The sequence below is a fragment of the Loxodonta africana genome, chromosome 3 (genome assembly GCF_030014295.1).
Source record: "Loxodonta africana isolate mLoxAfr1 chromosome 3, mLoxAfr1.hap2, whole genome shotgun sequence".
NCBI classification, from domain to species: Eukaryota; Metazoa; Chordata; class Mammalia; order Proboscidea; family Elephantidae; genus Loxodonta; species Loxodonta africana.
Window position 1 is genome coordinate 83,886,774 of NC_087344.1, and position 23,813 is coordinate 83,910,586.

The 23,813-nt window shown below is 52.8% G+C and overlaps 1 protein-coding gene across 1 annotated transcript; it reads right to left on the reverse strand.

Annotated features, from left to right (window-relative positions):
• Positions 1–15,112: 15,112 nt before the first annotated feature.
• TMEM275 (transmembrane protein 275) lies at positions 15,113–15,684 on the reverse strand. Its single transcript, XM_064281913.1, has one exon. The coding sequence runs from the start codon at positions 15,682–15,684 to the stop codon at positions 15,151–15,153; it is 534 nt and encodes a 177-aa protein (XP_064137983.1). The 3' UTR covers positions 15,113–15,150.
• Between the last annotated feature and the right edge of the window lie 8,129 nt (positions 15,685–23,813).

Below are 23,813 nucleotides of genomic sequence, written 5' to 3' on the forward strand. Positions count from 1 at the left end.
CAGCACTTGCTGAGCGGCTGCCCTATGCCCGGTTCTGTGCTGGACACTGCATACATAGACACACACAAGGAAAACAGGGTGCTGCTCTGAAGACAATTACAATGCGGGGTGATTTGGGATTCAAAAGACAGAGAACTGTGGGGTCACAGAAGACGCCCTAACTCAGCCTGGGGTTGTCAGAAATGCCACTTGGGAGGGGGACTTTTGAGCTGAGTCCCACAGGTCCAGTGCTCACCAAGAGGGCAGGAGAGAAGGGCATCAGGAAAGGGCACAACACACAAGGAACTGCAAGACTGTGCTGGCTGAGAGCCCCGGAAGAGCAAGGGGCCTGTTTGAGTGCGGTCCGAGGACGTCAGGGATAGTGTCAGGGGCTAAGAATGAAAAGGGAAGCCTGGAGCTTGGACTCAAGCCCAAGCCCGAGGGCCGGGGGATGGGGCGGGGGGCACTGGGAGCTATTCCCAGTGGGGGAGTGAGGTGATCAGACTTACATTTTAGAAAATCCCTCCCCCACCCCCATACACACACGCACACACACACACACATGCCTTTGCCACATGGTCATTTCATGGGAAGAAGCTAGAGGCAGGGAGAGCAGAGAGGGCCACTGTCATGTCCCTGTAAGAAGTGGGTGGCAGCGACCTGGGGGTAGGGGGAAAGGAGGAGAAGGCCGCAGATTCATGAGAGATTTAGGAGGTAAAATTACCATGGTGACTGCAGGCACTGGAGGGATCAGAGTGCCCCCAAGTCTCTGGCTTGGCAACAGGGTAGACAGGGATCCCTAGAGTGGGGTGAGCATGGAGAAATGATCCTGAGCTCAGATTGGGCACCTGTTTGCTTCATTTGAGGAGCCTACAGTCTATTCAAGGGGAGATGTTGGGGAGCATTGGATCAGAGCTCAAGAGAGGGGTCTGCCTGTGCTGCAGACTTCAATTTTAATTTATTTAGCAAACACTTATAGAGCACTTTCTCTATGCCAGGCACTTTACAAATAATAAACCACTTAATCCTCACACAGCCCTATGAGGTGAGTACTATTATTTCCCCATTTTACAGATGAAGAAACTGAGGCATAGAGAGATTAAGTAACTTGCCCAGGACCACATATCTAGTAATGGAGGCACCAAGGTATGAACCTGGGTGACCTCAGAATCCATGCTTTTAACCTTGGGGGTTGCCCACAAAGAGGTGGCAAATGAGATCATAGGGGAAGAAGCTGAGGGTGGACCTCAAAAACAGTTAACTATGAAGCAAAGAGGATTCTACTGAGGAGGTGGGGGCAAGCTATTCCTGCCTTGCTGTTTACTGTGGGCAAATCACTGCCCCTGTCTGGCTCTCAGTTTCCTCTTCTGTTGAATGGGAACCATTAACTACATCCAGCCTGCTTCCTGGAAGACTCATGTGACAAAATGAGGAGACTTTCGGGGAGCCGAGGGGCTGGGCAGCTGTGTGCCTGGCCTGCAGTCGGTGCTCAGGCAGCCCTTGGTGGGTGAGATGGGAAGGGCAGGGGGCTTCCTTAAGCGTCTCCCCATATCCCTTTTCTTGTGCCTTGGCCTCAGTGTTCTTTCAGCCCAGGGACCTGATTCCTTAAGGGCCCTAAGAAGGGGTACCTGGGGAATGGATCCCTTTAGGACCAGGCACCCCCCCCCCCACATACTGTCCCTTTCCCACAGAGCTGCCTGGGGCTGCAGCCCCTCCACCCCCTGGAATCTTTCATTCTCCTCTCACTTCTGGGAAAGCCGATTAGGAGGCGGCCTTCTGCCCACCCTCCTGACAAGTTTGTCTGAACTTCCAACAAAGGCCCTCAAAGGGCTGCAGAGGGAGGGCCGGCACCCGGGAACCTGACACCACTGGCCCAGGATCACTCCAGCAGCCCAGAAGGCAGCTCTGTGGCTCTGCCCATCCTATGACAGGCAGGAATGTGTCCCCACAAAGGCCTGGGGGCCAGGTTGGGGCAGGCTGGGGGGCATCTTTGCCTTGGAGCCCCTCACAACAGGAAAGGCAGCATGGGCCAGCACGCAGTAGGGCGGGTGGAGGAGGCATACGTGGTCACACACACTCATAATTACACACGTGTACTCTCCACATGTTCACAATCACACATGCTCACACATATATTCTCTCTCATACACACAGGACTTGCTGCTTTCTGCACTAGAACACACAATCCCAGGTGTCTGTCTCTCTGTCTCTCACACATGTACACACATACCCCTCATCCCAACCCTCAGACACACACAGCCCACAGTCCCTCACCTGGATGCCCTGCACCTTCCTCCCCAGGTCCGTCAGACACACCGGTACATGGTGGCATCTGCCCACCCCCAGACAAGCATTCTTCCCAGCTTGCCACCAGCTCCTCTCTTTACCAAACCAAGTCCCACTCACAGTGACCCATGTGTGCAGAGTAGAACTGCTCCATAGGGTGTTCAAGGCTGTGATCTTTTGAAAGCAGATCACCAGGCCTTTCTTCTGAGGTGCCTGTGAGTGGTTTTGAACCTCTAACCTTTTGGTTAGTATTTAAACGCTTAGCCATCGGAGTCACAATTGCAGTTGTTATTGTTGGCTGCCCCATAGGGACCCCTCTTTTTTATAGGCTTCTATATCCACACTGCCAATTTGGTGCCGCACAGATGCGCAGTGATCGCTGCCCTGGGCCTGCTGAAGACACAGCCCAAATTCCCACAGGCCAGTCAGACACCAGCACCAGCCTCCACTGGGACACCCACATTCACTGACCCACATCTTCATCCAAGGGGTGCCCCAAGCCCACCTCCCCCTACACTGTACTCCCTCCAAGGGTTGGCTTCATGGGCATGTGACCTGTGCAGTCCACAGGGCCCCAGGCTCAGAAAAAAAGGGCCTCTGTAATGCCCTACTGTCGCCATCTTGAAATCCTTAATAATCTTTTAACCAAGGGCCCTGAGTTTTCATTTTGCACTGGACCCCATAAATTATGTAGCTGGTCTCATTCCCTCATCACAGTCTCCCTCAGTCTCCAGACACTCCTTCACAGCCCCCATCCTGACTCACCCTACCCTCTCTGTGGCTTCAGAAACCCAGGGTCTCCAAAAAGCCCTCAGCTTCTTCCACCTGCCCAAATACTCTCACTTTCTCTTCCAGTTGAGGCTCTTCTATCCGAGTGTGATGGGTGGAGGGAACTGCTAGAAGCATACTGTATCTCTACATACTTCCTCCTAATGTGACCTTGGGGCTCAGTGTTCTCATCTGTAAAACTGGGCTAATGATAACACCTACTTCAGAGTTCTTCGTGAAGATTAAATGAGATAACACCTATAAAGCACTTAGCACAAAGTCTGAGACTTATGACTCTTATTATACTGTCCTAAGTGCTGGCAAACAAAAATAGACTCAGCTCCCTGGCCCTCAGAAAAAAATACAGTCTAGTGTGTAAAACAGAGATTACTCCAATAATCACACACCCACAGATGTAACGGAGTGGGGGTGAATGAGAAGCACACATACCTGACTTCACAGGGATCATAGCCGACAGGAGAGGCAACCTGGGGCTAGGATCAGGGATCAGTCTGGAACAGGTCACAGCTCAGTTAGGGACCAGAGTTGGGGCTCAAAATGGGGCCAGGATTAAGGCTCTGTCCGTGGCTGGGATTGGAAACCCTGGTGGTGTAGTGGTTAAGAGCTACAGCTGCTAACCAAAAGGTTGGCAGTTCAAATTCACGAGGCACTCCCTGGAAACCCTATGGAGCAATTCTACTCTGTCCTATAGGGTTGCCATGAGTCAGAATTCACTCGACAGCCATGGATTGGGTTTTTGTGGCTGGGATCAGGAATCAGTATGGGGCAGGAGCAGGACTCATACTAGGGCAAGTCACAGCTCAAGTAAAGGTCAGAGTTGGGGCTCAGAATGGGGCCAGAGCAGGGCTCCATCTGAAGCAGAGCTGGGCCAAACCTGTGACTGGTGCCAAATCAGTTTCGTTTCTAGCACTGACTCATTGTAGACATTTCAGTAGACTGCTAGGCTTCTGTGAACCTCCATTTTTCCATCTGTAAAGTGGGGCAATATCTGCCTGCCCCCAAGTTTGTGGGAACTGAGTGAGCTAATAATGGCAGTGAGGGATTAAGCTGCTCCCTGTTGGTAATGACTCCAAGTCAGCCCCCTGGGGCTCTCTTTCCGTCCTTCTACCTTACCTCCTCCAGGCCAGGGAGGCTGCGCTGGCTTTCACAGTTAGTCTCCAGCTGCAGGAAACACCACCTCAGTCCGGGATCCTTTCCAAGAGGAGTTTGGAGATTTCACAAAGCCCTTTGAACAACAAAGGCCACAACAGTGATATTTCCTCCTGGGGGCTGACCGACCAGTGGCTCCTTTATCTTGGCAACCAGGCTGGAGGAGCTGTTCTTGGAAAGAGCTCGTGTGGGGCGTGTGAGGGTGCGTGTGAGCGTGAGCGCACAAAGCCGCTCTTTGTGGCCTTCCCCACCTGAGTCAGGCTGCAGATCTGCAAGCCTGGGTCCTTCACAGGTCACCCTATCGGTCCCCCAGCCCCTGCACAGCCTGCACTGGGCAGCAGGAGGGAGGGACTTTTTTTTACCTTAACATTCTGCTAGAGGCAAGAACTCCAGGAAACAGGTGCTCCAATGCCTTAGGGAGAATCCAGGTTAGGCTGAGGTGGATGCCTGACAGCAGAGGAGAGATGAAAGGGAGACTGGGGTTATTATTGTTTTTTTAAATAATTTTTATTGTGCTTTAAGTGAAAGTTTACAAATCAAGTCAGTCTGTCACATATAAATTTATATACACCTTACTACATACTCCCATTTACTCTACCCCAATGAGTCAGCCTGCTCCCTCCTTCCAGTCTCTCCTTTCGTGACTGTTTTGCCAGCTTCTAACCCCCTCTACCCTCCCATCTCCCCTCCAGATGGGAGATGCCAACACAGTCTCAAGTGTCCACCTGATACAAGTAGCTCACTCTTCATCAGCATCTCTCTCCAACCCATTGTCCAGTCCCTTCCACGTCTGATGAGTTGTCTTCGGGGTTGGTTCCTGTCCTGGACCAACAGAAGGTTTGGGGACCATGACTGCCGGGATTCTCCTAGTCTCAGTCAGACCATTAAGTCTGGTCTTTTTATGAGAATCTGGGGTCTGCATCTCACTGCTCTCCTGCTCCCTCAGGGGTTCTCTGTTTTGCTCCCTGTCAGGGCAGTCATCGGTTGTGGCCAGGCACCATCTAGTTCTTCTGGTCTCAGGATGATGTAGACTGGGGTTATTTTAGAAGGGGCAGGCATCCCTCTGCCCCTGGGGCCCCCACCCAGAATACACAGCCCCTCTGGAAGCAGGGTGAGCAAGATGGCCTGAAAGACTTCTCTCATGCAAGCTTACTTTCAATCTGCTCTTGAGAAGCCACCTAGAGAAAGCACCCAGCTTGCCTCTTGCTGTGTGATACTGGAAAATGTCCTCTCTGAGCCTCAGTCCCTGTTTGGAAGTTGGAGCTTGGACTTGGGCTCAAAGGCAAATTCCGACCCTGACTTAAGTCCCCCGAACTGAACAGGGTAGGAGCTGCAGGTACACTAGCAGGACCTTGAGTAGCTGGAACTGCAAAAGTGGTTCTGCCTGCCTCCCCACCCCACTCTTCCCCAGTGGAGTCACTGGGATCCTGCCGAGCCCAGGGGAGTGGACAAGGATGGAGGAAGGAGGCTGCCTAGTGGAGGGTGAGGCCTGCTGATGGTCTGAGGATTCTTGCTACAGGTTCTCAGACTAGACATTCTTAGGGGTCTCTAGTTCAGCCTCAATCTAGGGCAGGAGTCACTAACATGTAGCCTCTGCCACAAACTTGCAGGGACAGGGAGCTCACTACCTTTCAGCCAACTTCAATTCTGACTGTTGGGAAGTTCTTCCTCATATTGAGCTGAAACCTGCCACCCAGTAGCCTTCCCGTTAGGCCTAACCTAGCCTGGGGCCCACACAGAACATGGCTATTCACACTGTCCTGGACGTCCAACCAAACTAGATCACGTATTTGCTCCTGCCAGTCCCTCTTCCTGAGGAAAGTCTATTCACCCTTTAGAATCTATCCACAGGCCACCCCCTCCAGGAAGCCTTACCTGATTACTCCAGGGAAGGAGGATGCCTCTTTCCTCTCTGGACAGCTCCTTGGCTACCTGGTACAGGTCTTATCTACTACCAGGTGGTGAGCTCCCCATGCAGGAATTGGCATGGCACAGAGCCTGGCTCAGAGCCAGTGTTCAGTCAATACCATACTCGTGGAATTGGATTGGCGGAGTATGGTGTTAGGGACAAGCTCTCTGGTTGCTATTCTGCTTTGCCATAGTCATGCAGTGTGGCTTTGGGTTGGCCCTAGCTCTTGGCCTCTGTTTTCTATGTAGAGGTTGGAGAGGGTAGTCTACATAAGCTGCCTGCCTCAGACAGCCTCTGTTTCTGGGTTTTCTCTTCCATGTGACTTCCACCCCCTAGTCTCCTCAACTGCTCCACTCAGGATTCTTCCTAGGCTGTGGGTGCAAATGGGGCTTAGAGGCACTCGCTTAGAAAACGCCCAGCAGTGGCCTGAGGGAGTGGGGTGAGATGGTCTCCTGGGATGGAACCCATGGGCGAGTGAGCACCCTCTGGCCGTGAAGGGCCTCCCCCTTCTCTGTCCTGTCTTATTCATGGCATCCTTAAGGGATAAAGTTGGGCCTGAGATGGAGACCATACCACAGCCCCTTGCCCTTTCCAGAGGACATGGTCTTATCTTGGCATGGGCTCCTTCCTCTTAGCCCTGAGCACCAATGTCTGGAGTTTAGGGGCCACACCTGGGTCTTCGTGAGGTGGGTGGGAGAGGGCTCAGTCAACTAATGTCTACTGAACACCATCTATGTAGCAGATACATCCCAGGCAATGGGGATACAGTGCTGAGCAAGACAGAGTTCCTGCTTCCAAGGACTTTATGTGCTTGTGGGGAGATAAATAGGTAAACAATGAAAGAAATATTTTAGGGGCTAATTAAAGATTATGCAGAAGCTAGAGAGTAGGGTCCAGAGCTCAGTGCATGGCTGGGATTTGGGTTCAGCGGAAGAGACAGATAGTATGACTAGACCAAGAGTGAGGCCAGAGATAACCACACAGATCGACCAGCCGGGCGGACAGACTAACAGCGGGTGGACAGACGGTGAGGCAAGAGACAGCCCAGGCCTAGAGACAGGACTGAAGACTGCTCAGGGAGAGGAGGGCAGGCAGGGGAGGTGGGATCTATTAAATTGGTAACTCTGGGCCCTAATCCCGTGCCAGGCCTAGGCGAGTTGTGTGTGTGTGTGTGTGTGTGTGTGTGTGTTGGGGGAGGGGGAGCACCCCTGCTGGGGTGTAATTTCACGCTGAAAGGCCTGATGGGGCGTCCTGGGGACTGATCCTTTCTGGATCAGAAAACCCACTTCCCTTTGTCGCATGCAGGGCGATTAGCGCCTTAACCCTTTGTGGGCTGGCCTTGGGGCAGCCGTGCCCCATCCCACTTCCAGCCCCTGGGTACCTGGCCCAGATTCCTTCACCTCCAACCCAAACAACTCCAGGTCCTGGTCAAGTCTACAGAAAGGGAGGAAGCTGTCGTGGAGGGAAGTTGGGCAGGGATTCTAAGACAGCTTCTGTCTAGGCCTTGCTCCCTTGCACACAGCTCCCCTAGGCCCTGTGCCCCCAGAGAAGTGAGCTCCCCACCCCCATCTGCAGGTTCATCTCATAGCTCAGCTCAAGACCAGTCTCCTTCAGGAAGCCTGGGGTCTAGTCTACACCACACTGCTAGCAGGCTGAAAACCCCAACTCACAGCCTTCCCACACATCCTGTGATGTGGAGCACACTACCTCCCAGGGTAGTGACCCAGCAATAAAGTCAGAAACTTAGAGGCTTCCCCTTCTACTCTCCCTGGCCTGTCCATGGGGACTGATGGACACTGGCCACCCCAGTAGGCCAGGTCCCTGAACACTCCCAAGTCATGCCTCCAGAAACATCCCAGAGACATCCCTGACCATGTTGTCCAATGGTGACATTCCAGGACTGGACAGGGCATTGCAGTCAGCTCCCTGCCTTTATGTTCTCTCTTTGTTCCAAGACCCACAAGGAAGTTGTCTTACCTTCTTTGGCTCCGAAGTGTCCTTACCCACCCCTTGGGGAAGTCCCCTCAATCCCCTTCAGTCTAACTTCAATGCAGGCCCTCCCCTCCCAACCTCCTTTGGGGTCGAGGAGAAGGGTCGGACTGAGCAGGGCCTCCTCTATGCTCCCGGGGTCTCTAAAACCCCAGCCCATTAAAAGAAAGCTCCTAAATGTTATTTACACTTCGGAGTCTTAAAAACCATTAACAAAAGCCACTTAATTCAATTATCTTCCCGGCTGGCTCGGTTCTCAGTGCTGCGCACAGGCCTCCCCTTGCCACCCCCTCCCTCTATCCCCCCCCCACTGTCATTGTGTCGGGCTAATGAGGTAAACTGAAGCGAGCCCTGTCCCCCCTGACAGGTTTATGAGAATTTAATAAAGCGTGGCCGGGACCAAATGAGTTGCCTCAGTCTCGGAGAGCTCATTGTCTTCGTCGTCAGCGTTTTTTGACTGGAGCCACCCCCTCCCCCGCCCCAGCTCCTGCCTGGCTCACCCCCACCCCTCACCCCACCCCTGCTCTCAGTGCCTCTCAAGGTGAGCAGGAGGCCCATGTGCCTGGCAGAGGTCAGCTTGGACCCCCAGAGGCAAAGCACCAGGGCTGAACCCTGGGTAAGGCAGAAACGGAATTGGTCAATGTTCCCTGGGAAGGGGCCCTGTGATCCTCTGGGAACCTTCTGCCCCTCTCATACACCAGACCTCAGGAATATAGAGACTGCTGTGACCTAGGCTTCCTGCTTCCTGAGCCACACCTCCTCCTCCTCGTTTCTCCTGTCTCAGCGCCCGCTGCCAACCTGATGCCTGGCTAGTGCCACGCTTGAGCACAGTTCACTTTTTCTTGCCAGGCAAAGTGAGCTCCCAGAGTGAAGGGTCTTCTCTTCTTGCCACTGCACAGGGGGACTCAGTCATGGCCTGGGCCCACTCTCTTCACACAGAATGCCACCTCCTCCTCACTTTCCCCGAAATGTAACAAGGAGGGGAGTACAGTCCAGTGAGCAGAAGGGACCTGCTCAAGTTTCCATGGGAGTCAGAAGTGCAGATTGAAGACGCTCCCAGTTTGAAGACCTCCCACATAGACAGGCAGCAGAAAGGCCCCACCCCTGGAGCTTCAGGGATACCTGGAGAAGGCCAGCTACCCTTCCTCCCTCATGTCCTGGATAGTCTATAACCAGCCTTTCTCTGCCTGGCCTCTCAGGAGTCCGATGACTAGGAGTTTCAGGATCATTCAGAGACCCAGTATTCTTTCTCCCCATAAAAGTTGTTTCAGGAGTTACTTCCTTCTGGGGCTGAACCTTGTGGTGACACAGGATCCTCATCTGGAAGGTCCTTATGTCAAAGGGTGGTAGAGGGGGTGCAAGTCTTAGGCATCAAGGCTCAGCCTGTGGCCAAGATAAAGGCTCTGTCTTTGTCAAGGGTCAGGGTTCAGTCTGGGGCCAGATTCAGGGCTCTGTCTGTAACCAGGGTCAGACTCAGTCTGTGAACAGTCAGGACTCAATGACCAGGGTCAGGTTGTCTGTTCCCAGAGTTGGGACTCAGTTTATGATCAAGGTCAGGGCTCAGTCTGTGTTCAAGCTGGGGTTCAATCTATGACAAAGGTCAGGGTTCAGTTTATGGACTGGGGTCAGAGCTCAGCCTAAGATCAGGATCAGGGTGTGGACCAGGATCAGGGCTCAGTCTAAGATCAGGATCAGGGGTCAGTATATAGAGCAAGGTCAGAGCTCAGTTTGTGATAAAGGTCAGGGCTCAGTATAGGACCAGGTAGGGCCAGAACTCAGAGAGTAACCAGGGTCAAGCTCAGTCTATGATCAAGGTCAGGGTTCAGTCTACGACCAGACTCAGGACTTGTCGATGACCTTGATAAAGGCTCAGTCTCTGTCCAGGGTCAGGGCTCCCTCTGTGATAAGGTCAGTCTCCAGGATTGGAGGTTAGTAAATTTGAATGACTTCACTGTCACCCACTGTATTCCCCCAGAGCCTGGGCCCTCAAAGCAGGGCTTTAAACCCCTGCTGAGAATTTGCATTTCTAACAAGTTCCCTGCTGCGAATTTGCATTTCTAAAAAGTTTCCTAGAAGTTGTAGTAAGAATCACCCAGGGATTTTGCTAAAATGTAGATTCTGATTCATTATACAAACAACTGGCTTTGAAGCCCTGTCTCAGAGGAGAAGAGGCAAAATAGTGCAATCTGAGCCGCCTCTATCCCCTGCCATGTGCCCAGAGTGCCCTCTGCTGGCACTCCTTAGCAGATCCAATTCCTCAGCTCATCTAGCCATCCCTGCTCTGGGAGCCTGGCTCTCAGACGATCCATTGACACCCATCTAGCCAGCTCTACATTCCTGCTCCTCCCAGATCCTCCCACTTTCCCATGACTACCCCTCCTCCAAAGAAGTAGAAAACCAAGGAATTGGCTAGGGGAACTCTGTGAAGACCTCCCATCTAGAGAATTCAAAGATGAACTTGTTTCTTCCATACACAGAGCGAGCTTCTTTTTTTTCTTGCCCAGAGTCAGGCATCTTGATAAATCCCTGTTACTGGGGACCTGGAGTCTCAGCTGTGTGATGAGATTCACCCCTTTTATTCATTCATTCGTTCGACAAATATTTATTGAGTACCTACCTTGTACCAGGCACTATGCAAGGAACTAACGGTACAGCAGTGAACAAAACAGAAGTCCCAACCTCTTAGAGCTCATATTCCACTTACTTCTCCCTAATCCCCATCTTCTAGTCCACATCTCTCATCAGAAAGGTCTTGGTATCAGAAGAAGGTTGGGCGAGGTTCAGAACTGGATAACTTGGGCTCCCATCTCTTTGCTAGATTCAAAGGTTAGACTACTCTAGGTTCTCGGTTCTCTGTGTACATCCCTCCTCAAATGCCTCATTTGAGCCCATGGCTTAACCACCATCCACATGCTAATGGCTCCTCGATCTGCATCCCCAATGCTTTCCTCTCTCCAGATCTCATGCTGTGGCTCCAGCTCCCTCAGGACAGCTCCACTGGGCTGACAGGACTTCCACCCTGCCAGGACCTGTACTTTTCCCCCAAAACCCATTCCTCCACCATAAACCCAGGGGCTCAAACCGAAATTTTAGAACTTCCTCCAGGATTCCTCTCTTTCACTCCGCCTAAATTTCCTCAACAGGGAGACCTGTCCATTATACCTTGAAAACAGGTATAGAATCTGTCCGTTCCACAGCCACCAGCCTAGTCCCAGTCCTGCCACATCTCATGGCAGAAATCTCCTAACCCACCCCTTGTTTTCCTTCCTGCTCCTCAACAGTCCATTTTCCACACAGCAGGCAAAGCGATCTTAACAAACATGGATCAGACCATGTCACTTTCCCGCTTAAAACCCTCCAGTGGCTCCCATCTCACTGAGAATAAAACCCCAACTCCTCACCCTGGCTTACCAAACTTTACATGATCTGAATGCCCTCCTCCCACCCCTATGTCTCCAACTTCACCTCTTACCCATCTCTGTGACCCTTATTTCTGCTCCCCAAACAAGCAAAGTTCATTCTCACCTGGCTGTTTCCTGGGTCTGAAATATTCTTGCCCTGTGAACATTTTGATCAAAGATTCTATGGAAGAATCCTGACCAAAAGGGGAAAATGAAGAACAAAATTTCAAATTCTCATGGACTTCAGACTTCCCAGAGCCTTGGAGGCTGGATGAAACCCTGAAACTATTGCCCTGAGATAATCTTTAAACCTTGAACCAAAAATATCCCTGAAGTCTTCTTAAAGCCAAACAATAGTTTAGCTTAACTAGAAAAAAAGGTCTGCCTTGAGCATTATGCTCTTTTAAAAACTATACATATGGGATCAAATTGACAACAGCAACTGGAAAGATTAGACAAGAACCTTCCTTCGGGGCAGTGAGTTTATGCTAATGGAGGAGGGACAACTCAGAAAAGGAGGGTGAGAATTGTTGCACAACTCGAAGAATGTAATCAATGTCACTGAATAGTACATGTAGAAACTGTTGAATTGGTGTATGATTTGCTCTGTATATTCTCAACAACAAAATAAAAATTTAAAAACTGTTCTTGCTCTAGGCCTGTGCGTCATTGATTCTTGTCATTCAGAGCTCAGCTTGTCACTTCCCCAAAGAAGAGTTCTCTAACCACTAAGGCCCTCTATCATACCTTCCTATGGTAATTTCCTGCACAGCATTGCTCACTAGAGCAATTTTTTTTTGTCTTGTTTGCTTATTTATTACCTATCTGCCCCAAGTAGAATGCATACTCCACGAGGGCTTGCTCACCACCATATTCCCAGTGCCTGGTACATAGTAGGGTTCAGGGATTATTTGTTGAAATAATTAGCAAAAAATGGTTCTAAGCAACTGCCCTTATTTCTCCTAATGGGAAGAGTGGAAGGGGACCTGAGTTCCCAGCCCTTTAGTGGGTCCCTTGCACAGGCCTAGCAGTAGCTCCCTCTAGGAGGTAGGCTCACTGTGTCACCCCAGAGCTCCCCCAGGCACTGGGGAGCTGCCCTCCTTTCACAGGACTAGCTGTGTGTCCTCTACTGCAGTCCTGGACCTCTGATGGCAGACCCCGGTGCCTCGATCCTCAGAGCCTTGGGGAGGGGCCTACCGAGATGTGGGGACAAGAGCACGTTCTCCAGCCTCAGTGCAGCACAGTGACGTGGCTCTCAGGCCTTGCCGGCTCCTAGATGGCCATGCTACCCTAAAGGGGCCCGTCCAGGCAGGGGTGTGAGGGGAGAGGCCCCCCTGTATGGCAGAGATATGGTGCAGGGGGGTGGCAGCGGAAGGAGCTTCATGGAGCCAACACCTTCCTCCGCACACGCGCATGTACACACACACACACACACTCAGTCTACTCACACACACTCAGTCTACTCACGCACACCCTGGCTCCGTGGGCCACTACCTCTAGCCTTTATCACATATTCCTCTTCCTTGCCAGCAGCTAGTCTTCTAGAACAGGATCTGGAAGTCTTCTGGGTCATGTGGAGGGAAGGAGAAAGGAGTCATGATGGTGTAATTTCAGTAATCTGCCAGCAGGTGGAAGAGGGATTTGGACTGGGCCTAGTGTTTCAGGACTAGAATATGGGGTGCCTTTTTCTCCCAAGGAGGCGGTGGGTCCTCCCAAGGAGGTGGTAGGAGAAGGGTGGCGCAGACCATACCCCAAGGCAGCATTGGCTGTGGCCCCTATTGTCTCCTACTCCACCAGGGCAGCAGGTGGCGTCTGAGGCTGCAGACCAAAGAACCAGGAGAGATAGGACTGGAGTCTGCACACACACGCGCACACAGGCACACATGTGAACACACGCACACATGCACACACGTGCACGCACACACACGCGCGTGCGCACACACACACGGTGGAGAGATGCTCTGAGAAGAGGCCATTGGCTCCATGGGCTGGATGCTTCAAAGGTTAGGTCCATCAATTCACACAAATTAATGATGATCTGCTCTGCACCTACTGAGATGGATTTCCTCCTCTCCAGGTTGATTGTGGGGGGACATTAGGAGGGGCAGAGAGGGGGGCAGAGGAGGGAGACAGAGCCCCAAGGCTGGCAGGAAGTGTCCAGGCTGTGGCACAAGAGCAGCAGAGCCCACCCTGGAAAGAGAAATAGAGGCTGATGGAGCCAGGGGTGGATGGGCAGGGAGTCGAGCCCAGTGTATGCCACTGTCCCTGGGCATTGCTCGCCTGGGTCTCTGCAGGGAGGGGAGGGGCTAGGCTCAGTCCCTTAGTTTCCTCCTGCAGTGTACCCCCATCTCCCACCAGACACCCCACCCACCTGGACAGACACAGGCTCAGCCCATACCCTGCAAGCCCAGCCAGTCCAGGAGAGAGGTCTGGGTGCTGCACAGCCCTGGAAGCCCTTCTTCCATCACCAACCCCAATGGGTGACCCACCCTTAACCACTACATCTCCTTCCCCCACACACACTCCCTCATGCATGTGTGATCTCAGACATAGTGTCACCCAAATACCCCCACACTCCCCACTCATCCAGGTACCCAGACAGTCACCCATAGTCACATTCATATATTCATCTGACACACCTGTTCCCACAGACATTCACAGGCACGCAGAGTCTCAGATACAGTCTTTTGTTCACAGTCACACACTCTTCTCCCCTAGGATCCCTTCTAGGTTTCCAAGATGGGCTGGTGCTAGAATGTTGAAGCACTTGGCCACGGGCTGGGAGGGCCCCAGAATCCAGGGTGCTCATCCGGAGACCCCAGAGAGCCCGTTCCCCCAGCCTGCACCACCGCAGAGGACTGACCCCAAAGGTGCTTTATTGAGGATGGAAGCACAGCAGGAACGCACATTGTAGCACTGGCATGGGTGGGCATTGGCGGCGCTGTTGGCAGTGACAATCACACCGATTTTCTTTTCGGGTTTTGAGAAGCCTGAGCCCAGTCTCAGCTCCTGCTGCGACCAGTCAGGCAGAAATGGTGAGATGCACTCTATCCAGCTCTGCCCTAGGGGCTACCCTGGCTCAAGGCAGACCCTCTCCCAAATAAATCCCAAAAGGTCAAGGAGTAGAGGCAAGGAGAGTGGAGATGTTGCGGGGGGGGGGGGGGGGAGCTGAGGGCCTTTCAGTGTGCCAAAAGGGGCAATAGCCCAGGCCGACATTCCTCCTTCCTCCCCCTTTCCCCTTCTCCATAGGGGCCCAGGCTTTGCTGATAGTTAGCCCCTCTCCAAGTAGATGCTTCTGGGTTCACAGTGCCCAAATATCATTGGAGTGGAGGGCCCCCTCAGGGCTCAAAGGTCCAGAGACCCAGCTTCCTCAAACCTGGGGGTAGAGGTGAAGTACGGCCCAGTAGGCCCCATCTGAGGGGCCAAGACTCTGCTCCCTCCTACACGGGTGTGCCCCAACACCATCACCACATTCTCCCCCCCGCCCCCCGCCAGAAGTTTTGGAGAGAGAACAAATGGGGCCATTTGTGCTCAGCGCGGGAGCTTTATAAAAGAAAAAAAATTTTTTTTTTCCTTGGTTGGCTTGAATGGCACTGGACGGAGGGAGGGAACCCAGTTGGGAAAACCAGGACCAGCGGGTCTGGTCCGCTAAGGGGTGGTCCGCTCCCGGGGCAGGTTGAGCTGGACCCCTTCGGAGCGCGGTGCGTAGACAGCAGCGGGAGCCGGGGCTTCCACGGCGAAGGGGCTGGGGCCGGGGCTGGAGCGACCAGAGGACGCAGCCGAAGCGGCCGGGCTCAGCTGCACCGCGGTGGTGTCCTGCGCCGTGCGCTCACTACTCTCCATCTCCAGAGCCACAGGCCCGGCGCGGCCGCCGCCCTGACTCCTGCCGGCGGCCGCCGCCGAGCGCGCACCGGCCGCGGGGCCCCGGCGGCTACATACGCAGCAGGCAGCAAAGAAGCCGAGCGCTAGTACCAGCAGCGCCGGCCCCATGATGAGTGGCACGTTGTGCCCAGGCAGGAAGGAGGCGAAGGCTCCCACCAGCGTCACGTTCACGCCGGCCAGCAGCACGCACAGACCGCAGGCGCAGCACAGCGCCGGCGACGGCAGCCCCTGCAGCCGACCCAGAGCGCGGCCCGCGGGGGCGGATGATGAGGGGCCCGCGCTCTTCTCTGGGGGCGGCATCAGCCTGGGGACGCCAGGCGCGCATCAAGCTCCCTCCTGCTGCCGGCCCCGACTAGCCCACCTGCCACGGGCAGGGCTCACAGTTCTCCTGCGGGCACAGAGCAAGAGGGAGGAGTCAGCAGGGCCTGACTCTGTTCAGTGCCTGTGAGAGCAGAGGTCACCTAGGCCTGTCACCTTCCTCTGGGAAGCAAGAGCCCACCCAAGATGGGCAGAATCTGCCCATTGTTTCCCCACGCAGTCCCTGGAGTCCCTCCTGGCTAACCTGCACATCCTCTGACCCTCCCCACTTCTTCTAGTCCTCTTGTCAGACACAGCCCTTCAGCCCCTCGCCTCCAGGAAGCCTTCCTAGGCTAATTACATTAACCCAGTGAATGGCTGTAAAGTGCTCAACACAGTGTCTAGCCAATTCTAGGTGCTCATTAAATGACCCTCAGCAGCAGCAGCAGCAGCAGTTGCCCTAATTAGAGAGTGGGCAGGAGGCAGCTTTGGGGATTTAGACAACCCTCTCCCTCAGTTTGGAGCCCTGGTGGTGAAGTGGTTAAAAGCTTGGCTGCTAACCAAAAAGTCAGCAGTTGGAATCCACCAGCTGCTCTTTGGAAACCCTAGGGGTCAGTTCTATTTTGTTCTATAGGGTGGCTATGAGTTGGAATTGACTCCATGGTAATGGGTTTGGTTTGGTTTTCTCCCCCAATTGGAGAGGCCTTAGAGACCATCTGGTCCAGCCCTCCTTGTTCAGAGGCGGAAACAAGCTCAGAGGGTCCAGCAATTTGCCCAGTGCAAGGACCAGTACCTAAGTGACCTGCTGCCTGGCCTAGGCATCCTCACACTAGGCTCCGGTCGGCACAGCAGTGACATTCACTTTCCAAAACATCAAATGAGGCCCTAGAGTGAGTGACCACCTGGGGGTGAGGAGCTCCTGATGCTGTGAGTGGCCATGGAGAGGAGGCAGCACTCACATGGACTGGGTTGGGCTGGAGCAGACCCAAGGTCCCTGGGCCCCTTTCTAGCCTGAACATTCTATTATTTTAGATTCCAAGCCCACTCCCAATGCCCAGGATTCTACCGTTGAACCTGGGTATTAGAGTTCCTTTCTAGGATTCTGTAGTTGTATCTGGTTCTGGGATCTGGATTCTAGAATTCTGGGAATGCATGCAGAAGCAAGGGTAACATAATTAAGAGTCTAGAGATTTATGGCTTCTATGGAGGATTCTGTTCTATAACATGAAATCAAAGGTATAAAGGCCCTCAAAAGATGAGATCATAGCTATTGGACTGTGCTAGAATTGTGAAAACAAGTCAGAAAGGGCCTGGAGTGAAGATGGGCGGGGAGAAGTCAGATGGTACCACAGGTGGAGGCAGAACATGCAGAGTGAAGAACAGGGAGTGACCTGGACAAATACCCTGACTCCCTATGCTTCAGTGTTATCACCTGGAATGTGGAGCTAATAATAGCACCTGCCCCACAGGGCATAATGAGAATTGAATGCCTTCAGCCAAAGGAAGTGCTTCTACTCTGCATACACAGGGCCACCATGAGTCAGAATCAACTAGATGACAATAGGTTTGATTTGGTCTTGGTTTTATTATATTCCCACCTTCTGGATGATGAAATTGATGTACTAAAAGGTTAAATAAACTCACCCAAGACCACTCAATGGCAGTGGTGGTGTCAGAATTTGGAGCTTGGTGTCCTGACCCCAAAGGCTTGGTTCTTACGCTATGAACCTAGTGCAGTGCCTGAATAAATGTTTGTTCAATGACTGAACCACAGGACTCTCCTCAGAGCCCCCGTAGTAAGCTCCTGTAACTTACATTGTTCAAAGTTTAAACAGCACAGGAGATCAGGGTGTGTCTTCGAGGTCTCTCCAGAAAGGTAAACTCACTTTGCCCCTTCCTTGGTTTATCACAGTCAGTTCAAGGAAAGCAAATTCCTGCTCAGGCTCTCCCCTCTCAGGTGCTAACAGTCAATGAATGATGCTTGTCTGCTCCCGGGAGCCAGAGCTGAATCTTTAAGAAAAACAACTCCCAGAGTCTCTACCCTGGCAGAGAAAGGACTAAAGGTAGGCTTATTTCCTGGTTAGCTGGGATCCGGGGCATGCAGGGGTGAGGTCAGTTGAGGTGATCCAGCTGTTGCAACTCAACTCGCACCACCATTTTCATCTGGGAGACTGGCCTTCCAGTTACCGCTGTTGCAGTGGTCGGTCCTGTTTGGTTGTGTTCTGGCTAGCTCTGTTGTGGGGTGTCGTCAGTGCTTTTCACTAAATATTTTTGGTTCTCCCTTCTTCTGGACACATTTGGTAAGTTTGCACTTCCTGGACACTTTGTGATTAGGTGGGACCATGTGACTAGTTCTGGCCAATGGATTAAGACATACGTCACATCCAGGCTGGAATATTTAATTACTAAAGCAGGACCCTCCAAGTTGAGCTATTGCTAATCCAAACCCTCCAACCCCTTCCCACTTCAGTCCAAGCCCAGCCCTCAATCTCACTGCTTGAGCAGGAGGGAAGGTCATTGTTCTGAATCTTGAGTTCTTAGAGCTGGAAGAGACCTTCCTTCACTTTAATGAGAACTCCAAGCTGCTGAGCCTGTAGAGGTTACCTAGGCCAATCCCTCCATTTACAGATGGGGGAAACTGAGGCTTGGGGTGGAGAAGGTCATGGAGGGAGTCTGTGGCTGAGCCAGACTAAAACCATGCCTTCCCCCACCTAGCCATGGCTCTGACCAGTGCCATTCAGCTGCCCATGACCCTGGCCAGGCAGTTCACTCTCCCTGCTGCTTTACCTCTGGCAGGGAAGCACTTGAGGTCTCCATTTGTGAGTCTAGGTCAGAAGAATTTGGGTTTCAGATGATCAGGGTTCTTGACCTTGGTCTGGTTGGGCAACTAGGGAAGGCTAGGACTCCTTTCTGGGCCTCAGCTGCCTGAGTGTAAAGAGAGGAGTTTAACCAGATTATTGTCCCCAAACTGAGGTCCCTTGTTAAACTTGAGGTCCCTTGTCCATCTTCAACTACCTGAGGTTTGTGACAATGGAAATGGGAACTTGCTCAAGCATAATTGTCAATATATCAAATGGCCTCATAAAATAGTACATTTATATGTAATAATTGCTATACTTGCTCATTGAGATGCCCAAATTCTTTGCTTTGGGTTGGGATTAAGCTATTTCCATAGAAGTTGCCTGCTGTGTGGGGTTATAGGTACTTGTATTGAACACTGACTCTATGCTAAGCACTTCCCTATGCTAACACATTTAATCCTCACTACAACACTGTGTGCTGGGCAGTCCTGTCCCCAGTTCACAGCAAGGAAACTGAGGCTTAGAGAGGTGAAGGGACTTGCTTTGGTTTACTCAGCTATAATAGGTAAAGCTGGAATTCGAACCCAGCTCTGTCAGACTGAAAAGCCCATGTTGTTTCTGCTTCACCAGAATTTCTGCTTACTGGAAGGTATACAGATGTTTGATTGTTAAAAAACCTAACAATTGATTATTATCCGGGGAATCAGCAACAAGCATGGGGCTCAAGGGCGGTGGTTCTCAGTAGTGGAGGCAGGAGCTCCTGGGGAGGGAGGTCTCCTAAAACCCCTCCAAGTAGCCTATCCCACCCCACCTAATCCACAGTTTCAGAGTGTTTAAATTACACAAAAGCAGTAGCTTGATGGGGGCAGCTGATGGGCCTCCTGGCCCAAAGTTCCTACTCCAAGGGCCCAAGAGCCTCTGGGGGAGGGGGCTGCAGCTGCTGGTCCAGACACCAGTCACTGGTCCCAGTCCACTGTCCTCCATATGTGAGCAATGCCCTCCTTTGCTCCCTCTGAGCTCTCACCCCTCACTGGGAACCCCTCTGCTCCCCAGGTGCCCCCCCAGCCCCGGTGCCCTCTCTTTCCCCAACACCCTCCCCTCTCCACTAGCACCCCCACTCTCAGGGAACCTCCCGCATCACCATTACTCAATGCCTGCTGGGACTTATTCACTACCCTGGAAGCTCTGTGTCTGCCAACTGATCCTGCTTCTCCTGAGCCCAAAGAACTGCCACTACCCCAACCTAGCAAGTCCCACAGCCCTTCCCCACCCCAGGTGTGAAGCAGGGACAAGGTGGTGGCTGTATTATTTGTGCACACACACACACACACACTCATCCCCTAAGCTAGAAATAAGGCTTGAAGATGAAGTCCAAAGGTAGCTTCCCAGCTCCTCTGTCTGACTCTTGGGCCCCATCATCCTCATCCCTGAGTATGCATGCGTGGGCAAACACAGACACACACTCTTACTAGACATACTCAGAAATGCAAACACTGGCACACTACACAGTGTTGCAGACACAGCTTACCACATAGACAGACAGATACACAGAGACACTCTCAGATGCCTGCCTATCTGATGGAGATGAGCTGCTGCCCAGCAGAGGAACCTCTGGAGGCTTCTCACTGCCTGGGAGTGAGGGGTGGAGGGGACATGCTTTGGTAGTGAGATGAGCAGGAGACCTCATTGAGGGATAAGGAGAATATGAGTTCAGCCCTCATGCCCCTCTGCCTGACACCCTGATGGTGCCCTCTCATTTGAAACAGGTCTCCATGCCTGGAGATTCAGTTTTGCCATCTATAAAATGGGAGTTTGGTCTAGCTGGTCTCTGCAGACCCTGTAGACTCTGACTTCAGGCACAGCTGAGGGGCCTAGCAACACAAAGCTCAGCGGCAATCTCTGCAGAGATCACATTGCGCTCATCAGACTTCCCTGGCATCCATCTAGCAAAGGCGTTCCCTTCTAGTCTTCCCTGGGGCTCTCAGATCTGCCCACCAGCCTCCGCAGACCACAGCTCCCAGCAGGGGTCATATCTGTGGCCAGACCTGGGTCTCCCGTCTCAGTCTGGAGCCAGCAGGAGGGGCAGAGGGAGTGGACTTTAGACTGGCTGGAGTGGGAACTGCCCCTCTTGTCTCTCCTCTTTCCAAGGCTTTGCTATGAGCTCCACTTTCTCCTCGGCTTAAGTCCTGCCTCCCCCAAGGGACCTCAGCATCTTGTGCACAACCACCCAACCCTCTCTGCCCTCTTGGTACCTTGACTCCTTATTTTCAATGCCCAACTCCTCCATTCCACCTCAGCTACCCCTCCCCTCCACCACACCTGGGACCTAATCGTTCTGGTCATTGCCTTCAACCACTCCCTCTGAGAAACTCAGACATCCCACTCTCGACTATAAGCCCATTGCACTACGATTCAAACACTCGCACAGCACCTACTATGTGCCAAACACTTCTAAGCCCTTTATATCTATTAACTCATTTAAACCCCACAACAACCCTGTCAGGCAGATGCTATTACCCATCCCCATTTTACAGATGAGGGAACAGAGGCCCAGAGGGGTAAAATGACTTGCCCAAGGCAGGGGTGGGATTCAAACCTAGGCTATATGTATTCTGTGCTCTTCATCACAACTCCACATGGCCTCTTGCTGTAACTGTTCTCTGACCCCACGAAATCCCTGGAACTCTATATTTTCCCCATCAGCCTCTTGCCTCTGCTTCTCCCTGCATCCATCAGAGACCCACACTGTCTAACTTCAGTTACTGTCTTGCAACACCCTTAACTTGTCCTTTTGCCTTTCTGCCAAAGCTGCCCAGCAAAACCTCAGCCTTGCACTCATTTAGCTTTCTGCCTCCTCCAAGTCTATGCCCAAATTGCTAAGCCTAGTAGGCATAACCACCTGGGCAGCGGGGCCTTGTGCCTCCATACCTCCAGCATCACTGGGGCCCTCAAGGCTCCCCAGAAACCTCCCTCTTCCCAGTCAGTGCTTACCACCCCTTATAGTGATAACACCTCCTCCTGTACATACTCATGCCCCTCCCAACTTAAAACCTTTCCTTCAACCAACCCCGCAACTGCCTCAGCTAATACTCTCTTCCCTTCCTGAAAGAGCTGTCTACGCTCCCCGCTTCATTTCCTTCTCAAGAGCCAAACCACTCCAGTCTGGCGTCTGGCCCATCATGCTACTGATTCTTTTCTCATTAAGGCCACCAGCTGCTTGCTGTCGCTGAGTTCATTGAACACTGTTCTGTCCTTAGCTCACCGGACCTCTCCACAGGCTTGGCCCTGGGGAACCCTCCTGCCTGGAAATACTCTCTTCCTCTTAGAAATAGGAATCTTAATCTCCATCTTCCCCCACAAAGCCCAGACTCCCAAGCCAGAAACCTGGGATTCATCCTTCTCTCCTTCCTCTCCCTCAGGCCTCCCTCCACACTTCAAATCCATCACCAAGTCCTGAAGATTCTTCCCTCTAAGTATCTCTAGAATCCATACCTTTCTCTCTAGTCCTACTGCTATACCCTGCCCTGCATGCCAGGTCATCTCTCCCTACAGGTTAAAAACTCTCCTTGGCTCCCTATTGCTGATGTCCCACCCTGGCTTCCTCCTGGTGGCCCCCTTTGTTTTTTGCTCTAGTTGAGCTGAACTCAGCAAGAGTGGTCCAGTGAACATGCTGCTCCCTGTGCCTGAACAGGAGTCTCTGGGTGGTACAAATAGTTAATGCACTTGGCTGCTAACAGAAAGGTTGGAGGCTCAAGTTTACCCAGAGGTGCCTCAGAAGAAAGGCCTAGTGATCTTCTTCCAAAAAATCAGCCATTGAAACCCTGTAGTGCACAGTTCTATTCTGGCACACATGTGGTCACCATGAGTCAGAAATGACGGCAACTGGTAATTTGGTGCTTGAATCATGTGTCTACTTTATCTTCATCTGGCTAACTCCAGTTCAACTTGCAGGTTGCAGCTGAGGCACAATTTCCTTCAGGAAGCCTTCCTTAACTTCCCAAACCAGGGTCCCCAACCTCCTTACTCCCTAACAGCACTGTGACTCCCTGTATTCAGGTCTGCATCCCCTGAAGTCTTCTTTGAGGACCAGGATTCTGTCTACCTTATTTATTGCTGTATCTCCAATGGAGTGCTTGATTCTTCCCAAGTGCTCACTGAATAACATTAAATAAATGGTTGGGGGAAGGGGAGGATGGGGAGCCTTGGTGGTGCAGTGGTTAAGAGCTCGGTTGCTGCTAACCAAAACGTCAGCAGCTCAAATCCACCAGCTGTTCCTTGGAAACCCTATGGGACAGCTCTACTCTGTCCTATAGGGTCACTATGAGACAAAATCGACTAGCGGAAGTGGGTTTTTGGTGGGGGGAGGAGTTAATTAGAGGGGTCCATGTCTGTCTCCTGCCTTTTTGGCTTTACCTCTGTCTCTTGGCTGCTCAGAGCCCACTTCTTTCTAATTCCCTCCACACTTTGGGCCTTGGGGAGGGTGTGGCTACCTGGGTGGTGACTGGAGGTGAACTCTAAGGCAGATTCTTACTGAGTCAAAGACGGTCAGGGATTAAAGTAGAGAAGAAGGTGCCCAAGGCAGCCACTCCAGGCTGTGTTTCCTCTTCCCCTGTTTCCTCTCTGTCCTCCTCTTTGGTTACTGAGAACTCTGTCTCAAGGCTACAGGTCCCTGACACCTTGTCTTGGCACTATGCTTTTACCCACTGAGTTCAGAGCTGGGCTAAGCACTCTCTCCTCCATTCCTTAAAGCATCCCCTTCTCATCCGCCTTCTCCCTCTCTTCCCCTTTCCTCCAACCCGTCCCGCCCCCCCTTCCCCCAGCCACCACCCACGTCCCCCGCCACAGACTCCTGTAGCTTCCACTTGCCTGAGGAAGGTGAACACTTCCCTGCCTGTCCTGACCCGGCTGACACTTCTGAGCACCCTGGGCTAGCCGGAGGAAAAGATTCGGCGACAGCACAGTAGCCAGGCGAGCGCCCGAGAGCCAGACCCCCTCACTCTCCGCCAACTTCGAGGATGCAGGGAGGTGGGGAGGTGGGCTGCGGCGGGAGGGGTTGTCCTCCTTGCACCCCGGCCTGGCTCCTGGGCGGGGTCGGTGGGCTGAGCCGCTTGGAGATCCCGGATCAGGCTGAGAGGTTGGGGCAGCCGCGCGGGGCTGCCTGTCGCTGCGCCAAGGGCAGGGAGGGGGGCGGTGCCCGCGATGGGCGCCTGGGGGAGACGCGCAGACCTGCTGTGGCTTTTTCTGAGCCACCCCCACACCGGCCCCGTCCCTAGGGGCTGTGCGGGCGGGAGACGGCCAGAGCCTGGGGAGAGCCTGTTCGGAGCCACCCCC

Coding starts and splice junctions, on each gene's coding strand:
- TMEM275 (XM_064281913.1), bottom strand. CDS start 15,684: ATGCCGCCCCCAGAGAAGAGCGCGGGCCCCTCATCATCCGCCCCCGCG.